At 33.1% G+C, this 13,845-nt stretch overlaps 1 protein-coding gene across 1 annotated transcript in view; it reads left to right on the top strand.

Moving 5' to 3' along the window:
- The first annotated feature begins 8,711 nt into the window (after positions 1–8,711).
- Positions 8,712–13,845, top strand: part of LOC149148657 (uncharacterized) — a 116,326-nt gene continuing 111,192 nt past the window's right edge. Inside the window, exons 1-2 of the mRNA XM_089442244.1 lie at positions 8,712–8,955; positions 9,066–9,277. Coding sequence (XP_089298370.1) covers positions 8,773–8,955; positions 9,066–9,277 — 395 coding nt within the window. The 5' untranslated portion in view covers positions 8,712–8,772. The remainder of the gene's footprint in view (positions 8,956–9,065; positions 9,278–13,845) is intronic.

Consider the following 13,845-nt stretch of genomic DNA (forward strand, 5'->3'; position numbering starts at 1 on the left):
GAACTTGATAAGGAAGGAAAAATCATATTGGAACCTGAAGCAGTGACAGAACCAAGAAATCAACAACTGTGAAATCGATCAATTTCGGAGTATCTCATCAAGTGGAAGAACTTACCTGTTGAAGATTCCACATGGGAGGATAACACTTTTATACAAAAGCATCAATAACTAGTCAAGCATCGAGGACAACACTTTTTGAAGGAGAGGGGCATGTTAGGTCCCTATACTACTAGTGTAACCCCTTATTGTTATTAGTACAACCCCCTTATTATATTGTTGTGCCCATGTAGTCCCCATATTGTTATTATTGTGCCCTGTAGAATCCCACTATTGTTATTATTGTGCCCTTACATTATTATTGTTATGTCAGCTCTAATTATATTATGACCCCTTAGACTCCTATATATAGAAAGGAGGTCTTGTCATTTGTATCATCCAAGAATTATTCATTTGTGTAATGTAAAGGAGGTTGCCCCCTTGAAGAGGATGAATTCTAAGGATTTTATATTTCTTTTCTATCTTTTTGTGTGCTGGTTTCATAACCATTGATGGAATAATATCATAGCTCATGACTTTAAGTAGTCCTCCATGTCATTTTCATCAAAATCAACATCATTTTCACTACTCTTCCTTTTATCCTCCTCCACTATATGCAATCCAATCTCTGCATGTGTTGGTGTGGAGGATGACCCCTCAATGGGATCACCCTTAATTCAGAAGTAGGTGATCTTAAATTCACTATGAAAAAACATACATGTCCAAAAATCATTCCCTCTTCCCTTTGACTTTGTCCTAGCCCTTGATATACTGTAACATACTTCCACAATGGACATTATTGCTCTTGAGCCTGATTTCTTGTTAAGATTGTTTTTTTCAACATTTGAAGCTGCTCATGAGTAGACTCTGATGAAATTGGATGGGGTACAACATGAGTGAGGGAATTCCTTCCTTTCATTTTCCCTTTTCCAGTTGTCCTTGATGATCAAACCATAATTTCTATGAAATGAAGAAGAAAATGGATTGCTATAGGAAAAATATTGAAGATTGGTGAACAAATCCACTTACCCAGTGTTACCTCTCAATTTGTCCTAAGAGATATGCAAGGTCAGTGCTAACTGCTAAGAATAAATCAATGGCAACACAGAAGGGGACCCAATGTCACCTAAGCTCCCACTTCCCTACTCTTCTCAGATGAATACAAGTCCCCTAAAGGGAGGCTTCCCTATGGATGAGACTCTTTCTATGACACACAACAACCAAAAGGTTCCAACTCCTTGCATTACTAAAAGGGGAAGAAAAATACCAACATTCTAATCACCAGGTTTATTTTGTGTTTTTTAATATAGAATCCTTGAAAAACATGTTCATGGCGAGATTCCCTTTTAACATCAAAAGACCAAATTCCAAGACTCTTCCAAGATTATAATTTCAAATGGTAAACTAAGAATTTATTCAGGAGACACTAAGATGACACAAGTTTTCTAGTGTATTATTACAATCATCTATTTCATCAATACATATAATTAATTAAAGATATATATATATATATATATATATATATATAGAGATATATATATATATCTATATATATATATATATATATATATATATATATATATATATATATATATATATATATATATATATATATATATATATATATATATATATATATATATATATATATATTATTTTTATTTTTTTTATGGACCTTGAACCACAAAAATCGTATAACATTCATCCAATGTAACAATGACAACTATGTGAGAAGGTTAAGAGGTTGCTGATAATAAGTAATGTTGCGAGAGACATATAATGCTTTCAACAATTTCTAAAGAGACACACCTTTCCAAGATATTTTGTCTTAGATGTGGGTAAATGAAAACTTCCTTTCATAAACAAGATACAAAATCTTTTAGCAAAGAACATATCAAATTTACATTCCCAAGTATAAAGAGGAATAACTAGCCTATAATTATGGTCCCAATGTAAGCATGCCAAAACCATAGGAAAGGGTTCTAAGCAGGTATAAATTTTCCATACACATTTTTCTTCAAACAAATGTGATACAACTTAATACGTTGTTGGTTATACACATAATTTCGTGGCGACCTTGATGCTATATCTATATATGTATTTTATTCTTGTTAAATCACTCCTTTAAACGTAAAGAAAATAGAATATCTTAGGGTGCAAAATAGAGTTACCAACTCTCATCTGTGCCACTCAAGATTAGCATACAAACATTTTCATGATGGCTGTAATATAGTAGGGGGGAATTTTCGCCATGTATTTCATCAAACAATTATCAAACATTTCTATATATTTATGGAAATGCACACAAATATATGATTGATTGACAGTTGTAGCCTCTAGTAAATAGATCTAAGTTAAATTCAAAATAAAATGAAGACATGTGAAAAATTTTAAAGAAATCATTTTCACATTTCTTCAAATAGTTTATTTGCAATATTATCTAGTGAAATTAGTGTTGAAAAATAATATAAAATTCAAATTTTGTTTCAAAATTTTTTATAGAACACTGAATGTGTTTTTTCTAGGAATCAATCCTTTACCAACATAACTTCTGATTCGCGTACAATGAAAATTACTAAAGCTTGTTGTTTATATATGACATATTTTTGTAGAGATATTTAATAAAACATTTGCATGCAAATTGTTTCTTCAATGGTTATATTTCAGTCCCCTTTGGAAGAGTTTTAATGATCATGTCATGGGAAATCTTATGATACGTTTCTTCTTTTTATCCCTCATAAAGAGTTTGTGTTCTAGGATATTTTCCCTCAATTGGAAAAAACAGAGTAGGGGACAACTAGAGTTCAAGATGATGAAGAGAATGTAGAAGAATAACATGAAACAAGGATTTCATCTCATGTCCCACCACTTCCACAAATATTCCAAGCTAAGAAGCTTCATCAAGCTACAACCACTCTGTTAGACGAACTTAAAAATATTTATGTAAATATCCCCTTTCTTCAAGCCATCAAAAAATTACCCATTTATAACAATTTCATCAAGGATTCCTGCATCAAAGGGCTAGGTAGAAAAAAAATAAATCTTTCTACCATTCATGTATGGGACAACTTTATGATATCATGCTCAGGAAAGCTACACATCCAAAGTATGTTGACCCCATAAGTCCTGTTGTGACTATCTATATAAATGAAACTCCCATTACCAAAACCTTGATCAACCATGGAGTAGTTATTAATGTCATGATCAAGGAAAATATGCTAAGATTGAACTTTTAGTTGTCTCTGAGGCATACCCCCACTATTTTGTAGCTAGAAGATACCTCAACTGTATGTCTAGAAGGAATATTGGAAGATATAATTATGTCAATTGATTCATGGAATACCCTACTGATTTCATTGTCTTGGACACAAAAAGCAGGCTCAGTGGTTACCTTCTTATTTTGGCTATTAGTATGCCATGGTTGGACACAACAGACACTTATATAGGGTGCAGGGAAGGAAACATGACAATAGAAAATGGTTACACTACAAAGAAGCTCACACTTTATCCACCTTACAAACCTTCCTTAGATGAAGAGAATCCAATGTGGATAGAATAAGATGGGGATGGCCTAGTTATTCCCATTCTAACAATTGATAGAGCTACCTCTCTTAGGAAACTTGGAGAAGAAACTATGTTCTCAAATTTTATGCAAAATTTGCATGACAATCCTTTCCTCTTTGAGGACAGCAACATTCTCTCAAGATTGAGAAATTAAAGGCTTATTGATTGAAAGATTTTATGACATGGTATTAGAGCCCATGTGAAGACAAAGCCCAAGAAAGAGAGAGAAAAGCAATCACTATGAAAATAGTTGTTGGACAAGAATATTGGTCTAGCTTCAATGGCGACTACATCATACTTAAAATCTAAGGATAAACTGAAGGACAAATCTCACTATAATGCATGGAAGATGAATTTGGATTTAAGTTTGGAAGATAATGATTTTATGGACTTTGTAAAGGGAAGAGTGGCAGAGCCTCCTACAAATGCACCTACTGCTGAAAGGACAAAATACAAGAAAGGTGAGGTCAAAGATAAATGAATTATCATTAATTCCATTAAAAAGAATTTTGTGCCTATATTATAACTTAGAAACATATAAAGAGATGTATGATAAGCTAGTTAGGGTGTTCAAATTAAACAATTCAAATCAAATACTCTTTCTTAAGAAAACGTTGAAGGACATCAAGATGGATAGAGGGGAGTCTATCCAATCCTACTTCATGAGGATTACATAAATCAAGAATTATTTTCTATATATTGGAGAATTTTTTGCTGGTGAGGAGCTCATTGTCAATGCTCTTTGAGGTCTCACAAGAGTATGGGATGTGTCTAATGCCATTAATCTTAACAATGACATGATTCCTAGTTTCGATGAATTATTGGCTAGATGCACACAAAAAGAGACCAGGATAATGGAGAGATACAAGCCTTCAAATGGAAATGAACCTAATTATTTCTTCACTCATGCAAAGAGGAGAAAAAATGTTGGTCCAAAGAGACAAGGTCAAGGATTCAAGCAGGGATTGAAAGAAGGAAGAAAAGGAAGGTGCTAGAATTGCAATAGATTTGGCCACTATGCTAGTGTTAGGTCCCTATAATACTAGTGATTCCCCCATTACTATTATCATTGTAGCCCCTTATTGTTATTTTTGTGCACCTATTGTCCTCCTATTGTTATTATTGTGCCCCATAGAAGCCCACTATTGTTATTTTTTGTTCCCTTATATTATTATTGTTATGTCGACTTTGATTATATTGTAACCCCTTAGACTCCTATATATAGAAAGAAGGTTTTGTCATTTGAATCATCCAAGAATTGTTCATTTGTGTAATGTAAAGGAGGTTTCCCCCTCAAAGAGGCTTATTTTGAAGTCGTTGATTTATATTTTCTTCTATTTTGTGTGATGGTTGCATAACATTGGTATTAGAGCTTTGGATTCTAGGGTTTTGCTACTCCAAACAAGTCATCATGGAAGTTACGCTATAATTTTTTTCTACAACATTTCAGAAGACAAAATTATAACTCATTTGAGCCAAAATCATGATAAACCTTGGGTCCAAATTTCAAATATTTTCTTGCTACATTTTCGGAGATATGATCCAATCAAGTTAGGGTTTTTTTAGGCTCCTGAATTACATCCCAAAAAAAACAATGTAAACTTTGAAACGGGAACTATAAACTCAAAACGGGAACTCTGGCCCAAAAACCCCAAAAAAACATCAAAAACAGTGCTAAAAACGAAAAGTGTGTATACTGGAACGATGTTTTTTTTTTAGGTGCCAATTTTGAACGTGTTTTAAAAATGGCGGTGACTATGAAATTTACTACGAAATTTTCATGCAAAATATAGCTTCAAAACGAAAGTGATGCTACTGGAATAACGTTTTTTTTTTTTAGGGTCAATTTTCAAACTTTTTAAAAAATGCTAATAAAACCAATTTTTTATGTCTCAAACAAAGTTAATTTTTAAGGAAAAAACACATTGATGTTTCTGGTAGAATATCATTTTTCTTTCCTAAGTATAAATTTAACATGTTTTCAACCACACCATGCTAGATACAAAAGAAATTGAAATTTTTTCAACTATAAAATTAAAAAACCATGACATTATGAACAAAGTATATCACTCAATGAAATCAAAAGTCTTTATTTGTATACTGAATAAAACAGACATTATATCTCTAATTTGATATTGCATTGTAGATATTTAAACAATAAAATTTATCATACTTAAGACATAATCCAACAACATAAAAATGCTTCATAACTTCTCATTTAACAACATATGGAAAACATTAATTTTATTTGAAGATATGATGCATACATCAGTTATATAATCTGTCTTAAACAATTATTCAAAATCACTCATATTTTCTTGCACACCATCACAATTCACATCTTCAGATGAGTGACTGGATGCTGACGAAGATGTTCCATATTCTTCTCTTTCATCAACTAGTGCCCCATCTGAGTCCACATGCATGCCCAACATTCCAGGTTTCAAAAGTCTTCTAGATCTATGACTGGTTTCAGCAGACTCCCATGTCAACACTATTCTAATTGGCATAGCTATAAACTCTAAGTGAAACCCCCTTAGGGTCTAAGATTCTAATTGTTATAGGAAAAAAATGTATAACTACTTCTATACTTAAATAAATAACAAGGATATAACCCTTGAGGACATTGGTTTCTATTTCTATAGTAAGATTAAGTATACATTTGCAATCTTCATACCATGACACCATACATAATAATTGGATGATATGGGCACTAGGTTATCCGTTACCATTCTCTTTTGCAAATATTTATGAAAGTCTAATTAAATAATACATGCATCAACCTTGTATATTCTTCTTTAACTAAATAATAAATGGAATTATTATTTCCTAAGTTATCTAGGAAATGTGTGGAATGTTTGTAATTACATTGAACTAGATCACAAAGTTGAGTTTTATGTCTAGCATGGTTTACATAATATAAATTTATATCACATGTATTAACTTATAGCCATCTCATATATGATTTTTAGCTACCAAAATGAGTATTCAAGTTGGAAGGAGTTGAGCATAGGATAGTTTGGTATGAGATGACATTTCCTTTCTTTGACATTGTATCATAAATTATATTTATTGAAGAAAGCTTGATTTGTGACCCTACAATTACATAGAAGAATATTTAAACATATCAATGAGTATTTCCTTTTATTGGTTCACTAAGTTGGGTTCTATGTTGTCCAAACATGACATACCATGCTAGTAGCATTGTGCATTACTTTGGAAAACATCTCTAAATACTGTGCATTGGTCTCAATAAAATTACTTGAACTTATTGATGGTTATCATTTGCCTATGTTATCAATATAATAACCAACCCTTAAACCTAAACTTTAGGAAACCCTTCATGCCCGTATCATGATCAAACAAACATAGTATTGACCTTGACCATTTAGTTGACAATTTGCAAAGGAATTGCACTTGAAGACAAATGTGAATGACTAAGTATTTGCTAATACTAGTAATCGTGAAGAGCACTAACACTCATAATTGAACAAAGATTGAAGAGCAATAAAAAAGGTAATGAATAATGAATATTGGTGAAGCCAATAAATTATAAATCACTATTTTAAAAATAACATAATAATTAAAAAGAAGCAATCCGTTTTTATTACCTCATTATCATATCATAACAATTATTAACCAACACCATAACAATTATTAACCAACACTATTATTTAACATATAAATATAACCAAAATTATTATATAAAAAACAAAAACAAACCCATCCTAGAAATACAATATTATAAAAAAATATAATTAAGTATTAAATAAAGAAACTCTATCCATAATTAACCAACTCTCACATTTACCATAACCTTAAAACAAAATCTAAATTTTAACATATAAACCTCCATTCTTTTAAACTACCAACTTACATATCTCAAACTTTGCAAAACAAACAAAATATAATTTATAAACCAATAATTTTGATATGATGTTTCAATACTCACACTGTAAGGAAAAGATAGAAAGAAAGTACTCTTAAGATGTTCAAGATTTTCATTTTCATGTTTCTAACATTCATAAAGTTGTTCTTTCTATCGGAAAGTTCTCTCTCACTTGGGAAGGAAAATGACGAGGTCTTTAGCATGCTTGAGGGTTGAGGGTTAGGAGAAAAATGACTAGCACTTGAACATGGTCGAGAGGTTTTGTTTTTCCTTTCTCAATATGCATCATCATATTCTCTTATCACAAATACCTTTTCCACACCAAAATGACTAGCTCAAGCTTGAAAACTGTTGAAGAAATCAAATAAAGATAAAAATGACGAATACGGAGAATCCCAAATTTCATATCGTCTAAACCCTTTCGGAAGAAAATTCTGCCTATACTCTGGTAGTACAGTCCGCCCGCGCAGGGCCAGCCCCGGGCCGCCCTGCCCCGCCCGACCGGCGGCGGGTCGATTCTGGGAATCGACCCGCCGCCGGTCGGGCGGGGCGGGGCGGCCCGGGGTGGCGCTGTGCGCGGCAGCGCCACCCCCGGGCCGCCCCGCCCCGCCCGACTGGCGGAGGGTCGATTCCCGAAATTGACCCTCCGCCGGTCGGGTGGGGCGGGGCAGCCCGGGGTGGCGCTGCTGCGTGATGAGGCTCTTATATTGTTTGGCAGTATTAAATAAAACTTCTATTGGGATTCACTTTTCCAAAATTTCCGCTGCTTCAGTTTCTCATTGGCATTGGCTTAGGAACGATTCATAGATTCTATCATCCCAAACATAGAAAAGCAAAAGTCCACATGGATGTCACTAAAATAAAATTCACTGTTTCATAATTTTTTAGCTTCCACTTGGATTTTCTGTACGAAGTGTACCACATAAATAAGTCACTGGGACAACATTCATATGGGACAACATTCAATCTGCATCCGCTGTACACCCCATGAATATATGGGTCATTTGGCTTGCCTCGTTATTTCATATATCAACATCACATCTCTGTCACGTCCCCGTTACTTTGAACGGAATGAATACGCTCAATTTCCAACGCGAGATATGTAGTTTCCGTGCGCACGCTGAGAACCCCAATCGAAGTTGCAGCACTTCCACTCGATATTTGAATCTCATCCTTTATATGGATCATCCTTCCCCTCCTCTTATCCATCCCATCAGAATTGAAGTGCCTTCTCTTCACATTAGCTGCACGCATCTTCCGCTTCCATTAAAAGGAATTAATAAATGGCCCTTCCACTTCCACTTCCACGAGAGGAGAGCAGCAGAGTGGCGCTGGCCATCTATAAGCCAATCACAGGCTACGATATTCACGATGCGCTCCGCCATATCACTACACAACTCATCCCCGCCTTTCACAAGGCAGGCACCACCAAAGCGGCGGCTCTTAACAGCGTCAATGGCTCCTGGGTAAGCATGTTATACAGTCATAAGTGAAGCATAGAAAAACACACACATATATATATCTTCTTGAAGTTCATAGACTGAAAATATATTTCCATATCTGTGTGACATTACAGGTAGCAATTTTTTCTGTGTGGAAAACAAGCGTATCAGAGAAAGAGGAGTCTAGAATTGCAGACGAATTGGGAAATAATTGGGCGTCGTCAGTAGTGAGAGTGGTGGAGTGGCGATGGTTCCACTTAAGCTGCGAGGAGCACCGAGATGTATCATTTGCAGAGCTGAGGTTTGGGGATATTGTGAGCCTCCGTAGAATAGGGTCGAGCAGAAGGTGCTGGCCTACAGCTGCCTTGCCATTCTGAAGGCATACTTTAAGGAAATGAAAGGGATTCGTTCCTACACATTTTACAGCTCTGTGGACGGCAAGCGGATTATAGGACTGGGCATATGGGACAACATTCAATCTGCATTCGGAAGAAAATTCTGCCTATACTCTGGTAGTACAGTCTGCCCGCGCAGGGCCACCCCCGGGCCGCCCTGCCCCGCCCGACCAGCGGCGGGTCGATTCCGGGAATCGACCCGCCGCCGGTCGGGCGGGGCTGGGCGGCCCGGGGGTGGCGCTGCGCGCGGCAGCGCCACCCCCGGGCCGCCCCGCCCCGCCCGACCGGCGGCGGGTCGATTCCCGGAATCGACCCTCCGCCGGTCGGGCGGGGCGGGGCGGCCCGAGGTGGCGCTGCCGCGCGATGAGGCTCTTATATTGTTTGGCAGTATTAAATAAAACTTCTATTGCGATTCACTTTTCCAAAAGTTCCGCTGCTTCAGTTTCTCAATGGCATTGGCTTAGGAGCGATTCATAGATTCTATCATCCCAAACACAGAAAAGCAAAAGTCCACATGGATGTCACTAAAATAAAATTCACCGTTTCATAATTTTTTAGCTTCCACTTGGATTTTCTGTACGAAGTGTACCACATAAATAAGTCTTTACCCAAAAAAATTAAAATATTCTCTTAATGCAATTGCGTTAATTAAAGCTGAGTATTAAATTAGAAAAGTAAAGGTTCTTTGCAAATATATTAGTTTGTTGTTAACTAACGTTAATTATTAAATTTTTAAAATAAAGGCCCCTTGCAAATATATTAGTTTCTCTATTTCAAATTCAAAATGAGAGAAGGCCCTATTTTGATTTTGATGAAAAAACAAATCTGTGCTAGATACTATATTTATAGATAAATATGATGCGATAGTATATTTATAAATAAATTGATTTTAGGTAAACATCATTTTGATGTATTGGAGATGAGTGATATGAGATATTATATTTATAAATAAATGTTATGTGTAGATAAATATGATGTGACATGATATTTATAAATTAATTGATTTTAGATAAATATCAAAATTATGCATAATTATTTGACTTTTTAAAAATTTATTGTAAAAATAATTAAGTTTAAATTTTAGGTAAATATCAAAACTATCTATTATATCTATTAACTTTTTTTAAGTTTTTAAAATAATTTTATTTTCAATTATAAAATAAAATAATTTTTCATCAGGAAAAGGAAATCTCAAGTTAAAATAAATGGTTTATATTTTTTTTAAATAAAAAATATAAATGATAAGTAAAAATAGTACTAAAAAATTAATGATATTAGTAATTTTTTAGTAAAATTATATATATATATATAAAATGTTACATGTATATATATGTTTTAAATTTTGAATGTAATTTAGAGGATTTTTTGTTGGCTTAAACCATGAGGATTTGAATATTAAATTTTACTGTTTATATAATACTTTATAACATGACTATCGTAAATTGAGCCCGGAAGGACACAATTTCTTAACATGAAAACTTCTTTTACATTGCAAAATGCCAATAAAATATTTGGGATTACAATCTATATATATATATAAAAGAGAAAGCAGTTGTAATTTTTATGTTGTAATTTTGAATGTATAAAATGAAATTTATTTGAGCATAAAATAGTGATACTGCTTAAAATGTTTTAATTATAAAAAATATTTTTTTTCGATTACTTTATATAATGTTTATATTGTTCATTGAGTTGATAAGTTTATTTTACAACCCAGTATAAGGGAGATGTGGCTAATTCTACAACCCTTAGGAGATGTCTAATTTCATCCATAGTCAACCATGTGCTCAGCAATGTAGTCCATAAATAAAATATTCCAATGTATGCATTAACTAAATATTTAAATTTCAACTATGTATATATTATATATGATTAAAAAACTATGTATACAATATATAAAGCAATTGAAGAATTGTATTGTGCACAACTTAAGTACCCAATTAAATTATAGAGACATGAAATTTTCAAAAAATTAAAATCCATTTATACATTAAAAAATGTAATTTAAACAATGAAAAAATACATTTTCTGTGTGTCTATATATATCTTTTAGAAAATATTGTGGAAGATGACAATGATGAAACTCTAGAGGACGAAGAGTTTGGATTACGTGACATTGTTGATTAAATTTAAGTTATACCTGGAAATCAAGCTTTGCAATGTTTTGACTCTGACATTTCATGAAAAGAATAATCAATGAATTAAAGTTGTTATGTGTTTAATATTTGTAATTTGTGATTTTCGCATTGATTTTTAAGTTAATTATTATTTTTTGAAAAAAAAGTTGTTATTATTATTTTTTTGACATGAAATTCATAAAAAAAACTATTATTTGACCATTTTTAGTTAATATTTTTGTATAAAAATTGTGATTTTGACATGTTAATTCTAGCAAAAAATTATCAAAATGTTTAGTTTTTTTGTTATATTTATGTTAAAAATAGTTATTTTTATGTCCATTGTTAAAAAATGTTGTTTTTTAGAAACAATTATTTCATGTGGATTGAAAAATTAATTAAGGATGTATAAATATGTAGATTATCTAAAATTCAAACTATCGACTTTCTAATTTAAAAACGCAAAACAATAAAAACCCCCCTAAAAAAAAAAAAAAATTAAGATAGAGAACAAGAAAATATGAATAAAATGACGACTTCAAAAACTATCAAATTTAGAAAATAATTTTTCACATTTCACACACTAGAAAATTAAAAGTCAAAAAATAGGTCTTTTAAAAAAAGGGTGTGATGCAGAATACTCACTTTTTAAAATCAGCATCAAAATCACTACCATTCTAAAACTTGATTTCATCCTTGAACATGAAAAAAAATTAAAGTTCCAAAAACCATGTTCTAAAAAAAACATGTGTATTCTGCATCACCACTTTTGAAAATCGGGTCATTTTTTTGCTATCTCTACGAAACGGGTAACAGTATCAGTTCCCGTTTCAAAGTTTACATTGTTAAAAGTGACCTTGGGAAAATCGTCATAAATTTCTCTCTGAGCATCAGATTGAAATTTCGTAAGCCATTATAGAAAGAATAAAGACTTTAGTTTTTTTGGTATTGCTTTCAGGTTTGAAGGTCGAACCAATGATACGTGATAGGTCGTACAAGTCCGCTCTATTGAACCAGCCTATAATCATGTCATCGTGGGAGATTTGGCACAACTCTTTCTTGAATAATCCAATATTGATCAGACTGGTGGGGTTATAAAGAGGACTTAGAGTGCTACCAAAGGACGAAATTTTATACTTCGGAGATCCAAAATTACAGAGATACAAGAGATTCAGTACAAAGCTCCTACAAAGCGAAAACGTTGTGTAGTTGTTTTTTAAATTTGCATAAATTTGTTTTGAAAAATTAGTTTGAAGTGATTCAAAGTTAATAGTGAGGCATAATTATAATTAATCTATGCCCCAAAGAAAGAAAATGGAAACACCTAGTAAGATATCTGAAATCTCTACGATGACACATGAAGAAGAGGAAGAAATGCAACATGATATATTAAAATTACGAGACCAAGTGCAACAATTTTCACTCTGACAAAAACTAACAAAAGCTAAGATGGATAGTTTAAATAAAGGAGTGGAAGCTAAGATGTATGGCGTGGAAGCTAATATGGATGGTATAGAAGAAAAACTTAAAGGCGACATGGAAGATTTGAAGATACATTTGACAAATTTGCTACAAGAAATGCTTAATAATGGCGAAAGGGTGGTAAAGGAAAATCCTGATGAGAACAAAAGAAATGTTAATCATGATTTCATAGAATATAACATTGGACTGAAGATACACAATGTTCCAAAGATTGATATGAACAAGTTTGATGGAAAGGATCTCATAACATGGATATTACAGATGGAACAATTTTTCGATCTCCATAATGTGAAATCACACATAGAAAGTAGGCATTGCAACTTTATATTTGGAATGCAATCAGTTTGTATGGTATCGATGGCTTTGCTCTCGTAGAAAAATTGTCACTTGGGCAATCTTTACAAAAGAAATGATAACACATTATGAGGATACAAAAAGTAACACATTTTTTAGCTAATTGATAAATCTCAAACAAAAGGGTTCAATGGTGGAGCACATTGAGGACTTCCAAAAATTGAATATAAGGGTAAAAGATATTCCAGAGGAGCATAGGATTGATTTGTTCATTGGGACTTTAAAGAATAACATCCAACATGAAGTTCACCTTTGGGAACCTGATTCATTGGAAAATGCATTTAGGTTGGCAAGAAAAATTGAAAGCAGAATTATGGCAACAAGGAAGCCTACCACTCACAAGTATAAAGATGGAAGTGTTGTTTCCCCTAGCCTTCCAAAACCTATAAGGTTGACACCACAACAATTGGAAGAAAAAAGAGAAAAAGGGATTTGTTATAGGAGTGATAGAAAATACACTAAAGGTCATAACTATGTTGAGAATAAATTGTCTCACATGGATTGTGAAGAGGAGGAAGAAAAAGATCAAGAGACGTCAAAAGAAGAGGATATACACTAGGAAAAAA

Source organism: Pinus tabuliformis, chromosome 9 (genome assembly GCF_031772625.1).
Source record: "Pinus tabuliformis cultivar Carrire ecotype Pingquan chromosome 9, CPIR1, whole genome shotgun sequence".
Classification (NCBI taxonomy): domain Eukaryota; kingdom Viridiplantae; phylum Streptophyta; class Pinopsida; order Pinales; family Pinaceae; genus Pinus; species Pinus tabuliformis.